This window comes from Hordeum vulgare, chromosome 3H, assembly GCF_904849725.1.
Source record: "Hordeum vulgare subsp. vulgare chromosome 3H, MorexV3_pseudomolecules_assembly, whole genome shotgun sequence".
NCBI lineage: Eukaryota > Viridiplantae > Streptophyta > Magnoliopsida > Poales > Poaceae > Hordeum > Hordeum vulgare.
The window spans coordinates 556735685-556741628 of NC_058520.1; the positions used below are offsets into that span (position 1 = coordinate 556735685).

The 5944-nt window shown below is 43.0% G+C and overlaps 1 protein-coding gene across 1 annotated transcript; it reads left to right on the forward strand.

Moving 5' to 3' along the window:
• The first annotated feature begins 480 nt into the window (after positions 1 to 480).
• Positions 481 to 5681, forward strand: LOC123445013. The gene is made up of 14 exons (XM_045121927.1): positions 481 to 832; positions 1504 to 1559; positions 1685 to 1859; positions 1987 to 2088; positions 2201 to 2272; positions 2844 to 2960; positions 3043 to 3120; positions 3651 to 3713; positions 3824 to 3920; positions 4164 to 4242; positions 4332 to 4540; positions 4797 to 4942; positions 5039 to 5161; positions 5300 to 5681. The coding sequence occupies exons 1-14, from the start codon at positions 743 to 745 to the stop codon at positions 5444 to 5446; spliced, it is 1554 nt and encodes a 517-aa protein (XP_044977862.1). The 5' UTR covers positions 481 to 742; the 3' UTR covers positions 5447 to 5681.
• The last annotated feature ends 263 nt before the right edge of the window (positions 5682 to 5944 follow it).

The window sequence follows — 5944 nt, forward strand, 5'->3', positions numbered from 1 at the left end:
CACAGCTCATTGATGGCTCAAAATCCAGCAAATACCGCACTGTCACATTTATAGTATGCGTTGTCGCCCACAATGCTACATTCGGACCCCTCCATCAGTTTCCAACCACGCGATATCCACCCATTCTCTCACCTACCGGCTCCATTTTCATGTAAGTTATGCGTTACACACACATGCAAGCCATTGGTAGTAATCCATAACCTAACTCTCAACCGTTGGATCGAACCTCGCGACGCGGCGATTTCAGCTCCCCCCCCCCTCCCCCCCTTTTTTCCTCCTTCGCGTCACACCACTTCCGCGTACACGGACGCGGAGTACCCGTAGCATCAAAGCCCCGGTTCGAAACGGAGGAGCAGGGGTGGGGCCCGGGGGGCAGAAGCAATTTGGGAAGGAGGGCCGCGGGGCCCTGATCCCAAAGACCGCCGAGCCCAGATTGGTTAACCCACAAAGCCAGAAAACCCCACGTCAAACAAACAGCACACGCACAGCAGTATTCAGCGCTGGCCGGCCGCAGCGCAGCGGAGCACATACAAATTTCGCACGCGACCGGGGACCCTAGCTCCCTTCTCCTCTCCTCTCCTCTCCTCGTGGGTTTCTTACCGCTCTCCAGGGCAGAGAGATCCAGCGAGAGACCGCCCCTCCCCTCCCACGCGGCCCCTCCCTTCTTCCCCCCCGCCCAGGAGCTCCGGCAGGCGCCCGCCGCGGCGGAAGCGCCAGGGGGGAAGGGGACGCCGCCGCGGCAATGGCGGCAATGGAGGCCGCCGCCGACGCGATGCTCGCCGCCGCCAGCCGCGCCTTCTGCAGCTCCGTCGCCGTCTTCTTCCAGATCCAGGTGAGGCCCGCCAGTCTCCCCCCAGGCCCCCCCTCGTCTCGGTCGATTCGTGGCGGCGCCGCGGAATTGCCTCCGTGCCGCGGGTAAAGCGCGGATTTTTCTTTTCAAATATTTTTTTACTATTGGTAGTATTTTTCGAGGGGTAATTCTGGGCGGAGAATTTTCCGCTCGGTACCAGTTGAATCTTACCGTGGGGAAGTTGCTAGATTTCGCTCTCACAGCGGTAAGCCGCAAGTTACCATCTCTGCTGCCATGCTTTGGGGGTGTCGAAATTGGAAGATGATGATATATCTTCTACACCATCTGTACCTACATAATTGTAGTTGGGAAAAACTAGACTAGTTCTTCCCGGCTACAATTATTTAGGTACGAGGGAGTACGTTTCAGGCCGGCAAATCCATGCGTACTTAATGTATATCCGTGTAGCAGCATAAGCCTTACCGTCTTGTCCGTTTCGTTTGGACAAGCAATGTTGATCTCGACCTTTCTTACTTGTTTTGTGTGCCTGGCCTTGTTTCATCCATTTGGAGTGTAGGTTAGAACATGACTGGCTAAAGTTTAGATTATGGTCTGATGCTGAATACCTTGCAGCTTAATTTATAGCATTTACTTTCACACGTTACACTGTGGCTTGCCCCTGATTTCTAATGCAGTTTCCCACAATTATGTAGGGGTGCTGTATCTGCTTACTACTTGCTTTTGGTTGGGCTGTTGCTTCATTGGTCAGGTATTGTGGACCTTCAGAAAAGCACTTTTGTATTAAAAAAAAGATCTTGGCTATGTTTTGAGTGCCAGAAATTCAGCAGCAACTTGACTTTATTTTGCAAAATGCAATTGGTGCTTTCTTACCAGAAAAAAGGAAATTCGTAAGATGAGGCGCAAAATGGCATCTGGACATAGTTTTGCCTTTCTTTGTGATGACGTAGATGAGCTTGAGCACTCCGTGCAGCAGAAATTACCTATGGTCTCTGTAGTCATGCCTTTGAAGGGCTTTGGGGAGCACAATTTGCAAAATTGGAGAACTCAGGTACAGTCAGGATGCAATATACTAGATTATATAGTACAGTATTAATTATTTTGCTACTGACACCCATATACACATTCATACATATAATATTAATTATATTGCTATTGACACCCATAAAAAAATACAGATTACTTCTCTTTATGGGGGACCATTGGAATTCTTGTTTGTAGTAGAAAGCAAAGATGATCCAGCTTATCGTGCCGTCTCCCGATTGATTGTAGAGTACAAGGTAAGTGAAAGCCCTGGTTGCAGTTAATGATCTTATTTTACCAAATAGTTCATCTCATCTGTCTATACCACTCGTCATCAGTCATAACCTTTTGGAATTATATGATTTTCAGGACAAATTGGACGCAAAGGTGGTTGTAGCTGGGTTTTCAACAACTTGTAGCCAGAAAATTCATAATCAGTTAGTACGTAAATGACTTCACTCCCACCTTTTTATATTTCGGAAAAATGAATGTTTTAGTTAGCTCATGGATGTGAATGCACTATGAATAATTACATCCGCAATGCTATTATTGACATCAAACAGAAATATAGAGTGCTCAGGGCTCACACTGATGAGATCAAATATTTTATGCACGGATGAGAAATTACAATGAGTCAAATTGTTTTATGCACTGACACGCTCTAGATTGGTAGATTGGCACCTCCATCTCTTGATAACAAAACTGCCTTTATAGTAAGGTGAAGTGAAACTGCCTTAGTTTCAAGAAGGAAGAATTTTTCTGGGGTCTTAGTATGCACTCCCCCGCACCCCCTTCATACAAAGTGCATGAGAACCTGAAAAATTGGTAACAGCAACGCATTGGAGTTGTACATTATGAGTCCATGATGGTGATATTGAATCAGAAATTCAAGGAAAGACATTCGTAACTTTCTGGAGCTGTCATAGGACTATCTTCTGGTCTTACTTTTTGTTTACCGAACAAGCCTCTTGAGGTGTCAGGCTAATGGACTTTTGTTCTTCCGTTGAAACAGATTGGTGTTGAAAAGATGCACAAGGACAGCAAATATGTTCTATTTCTGGACGATGATGTCAGACTGCATCCTGGGACAGTCGGAGCTCTCACAAAAGAAATGGAGAAGAACCCTGAGGTAGGCTTGCTCTGGCACTCTCCTTTATCCCATGTCATTCTTCTCACCTTCCTAACAGGGCAATTTTTCTTGCATCTGACAGATATTTATCCAAACGGGATACCCTCTTGACTTGCCTTCTGGCAGCTTGGGAAGCTATTGCATATATGAATATCACATGGTATGTTGTTTTTTCATCATTGGAGATTATGCTTCAAAGTCTATATAACATGAGGTCTATTTAGTGCAAAATGTGAATTTACATCATGCTGTAGAGAAGGAATTTGGTTTATGGATAGTACGAATGCGCTAGGTTGAGGATAACACCTCCTTATTGCCTTCTGTTTTACCTTATTTTTTGAAGATTGTATCATCGATATTCGCCTATCTCCGTTGAAATTTTTGAGATATTTGAGTTCTTTAGTTTCTTAATTTAACCAATGAATGCTGCCAGTGACTAAAACTGACATGAAGAAAGTAAATTAGTTTGATCTGAAAAATTGTTATTGTACCTTTGTTGTTGCTCCTTCGGTAATTGACAGGATTGCTTATGTACTAGATTAGAAGTTTCTGTAACAAGGGCGCTCATATTGTCTGCATTAATTCTAGGCTTCATTGTTAATTAGCTTGTTGTTTAGCTTTGCACATTATCTGGCTGATTTTTCTCTTTTACTCACCTTCCCATTTACTGAAAAATTGTCAATATCGCAGCCCTGTTCGATTGGATTTGCAACTGGCGGGAGGACTTTCTTTTTGTGGGGTGGCTGTATGATGGTAAGGGTGTGCTGTAGCCTGCCATCTCCAAAAATATATATACTCTCAGTTCTTGCTCTGTATAAACTTTGATTTGATTCTGTACTGGTGCTAAGACAAGTTTATTTTAGATGCATGCTGATGATTTCCGGCAAGACCTGTATGGTTTAGTCACAGCACTAAAAAATGGTGGTTACTCAGATGATATGACCCTTGCTGCAATCGCTGGTAATATTCTGAGCAAGGAATCACGTCTTTTCTGATGCGTAGCTATAAAGGTTGCATTAGCAATGGAAATTAGTGTTGATAATGTATACAATGTTAACCTTATATTACATGCTCAAAGTCGCTATATAACAGCCATTTATCCTTTTTCTCTTTGAGATTTTTGGCTTTTGCCTGTATTAAATTCTGGATGTATTATAAACACAACATTTTTTTGCAAGTAACTTGAATGTATCCTTTATATAGGGCAACATAAGAGGCTGATAACTTCACCACCTGTTGCTGTGTTTCCACACCCTCTTGCAAGTGATCTCAGCTTCTCCAGGTACTGCAGATCTTGCATTAGAAACATATTCACCTCATCTACATTCATTTGACATCACATTTTATTGACATGCCATGTTTTTCGTGCAGATACTGGAATTATCTAAGGAAACAAACTTTTGTTCTTGAATCGTATGTTTCAAAGGTCAACTGGATAATGAACCGTGCACTGTTTGGTGTACATTTCTATTTGTCATGGGGATTTGTTTGTCCCTATGTTATGGCTTTGGTACATATTGCGACTACTCTTAGAGCACCATATAGCGCAATTGTAAAGGAAGCAGCTGAGTCGTCTTGTGGTGAGTGCCTCCGCCCTGTCTCTCTCCAAATATTCATCACAACAGATGCGTTGTTATTGGTGTGGAAAGTCAATACAATGAACTGTACTCCCTCCGTAAAGCAATATAAGAGCGTTTAGATCACTAAAGTAGTGATTTAAGCGCTCTTATATTTCTTTACGGGGTGAGTATTTAATAATTGAATGTCCCATATCTGGCATGTTGCTGTATCCAAGCTTTCTGTTGATATTTCTCATGTCGTGCCATGTTCTTTCAGGTCTGAAACTAGTGAGCTTCTTGTTAATATGCACTCTCACTGAACTCGTTTCGATGTGGAATTTGACGAGAGTTGAGATCCAACTCTGCAACATGTTATCTCCAGAAGGACCACAAGACTCCCTTCGTTCATATAACTGGGGGCTTGTGGGTGCCTCTTCCAGAGCACCAACTTATTTCAGTTTCAGGCACCTCTGTCGTCATGATTTACTAAACCATGTTTTATTTGGACTTGAATTTCAGGTGTTCGTTGCCGTGTTAGTAGACAATTTCCTCTACCCGATATCTGCCATCCGGTCCCATTTCTCCCAATCAATCAATTGGTCTGGTATCAGGTACTACCTGAGAGATGGGAAAATAAGCAAGGTACGCAATGTAACCTACGCAATGTAACCTGATTTTTTTCCCCTTGTACCCTAAACAGTTTCTTTCTCAATCGTCTTTCAAATCCGCCTGGTAAAATGTGATTTGTTCCTCTATGCCTCACTTGGTTATATTCCACAGATTGAAAGGGAGAACAGTTCGAAGTACACCGATCTCGGTGGGAAGCATCTCTATGGCAAGAGGACATACCCTGCTGGAAAGTCGTTGCTCGGCTACCTGTCCATAAGCCTAGCCCAATGGCACCAGCCGAAGAAGTATGATGTCTGAGAATGCCTAGTGGAATCCTGTCCTCAATTTTGTGGGGCGTCGTGTTGTACACCTGTGTTTTGTTCTTCTTTTCTTTTGGTTTATTGATTGTTTATTGGTTGGTAATGGTAGGGTCTCTCATTCTTACTGGATTCAGTTGTTCAGGCGTTAATTAAAATTGCAACTCATAGTAGTTCTTGTAACATTACAGATATGTAACTGGCAGATTGATTGAAGAAGTGAAAAATGTTCCATACTGGCCTGTCCCGTCGTTGTTTCGTGCTGTTTATTCACACTGTGAAATTTAACTTGGAGAATGGATGGATACAGCTTTAGGGCCTCTTTGATTCGTAGGATTCTAAAAACGCCGGAGTAGGAAAAAACATAGGTTTGGCGTGACATACCCATCTCAATCCTACAGGTTTTTCATCAGTTTGATTGGATCATAGGAAAAAACAAAACAGTTCTTTTGAGTGGATGCTAGAAATCCTATGATAAGTAGTACAAAAAAAAAACTTT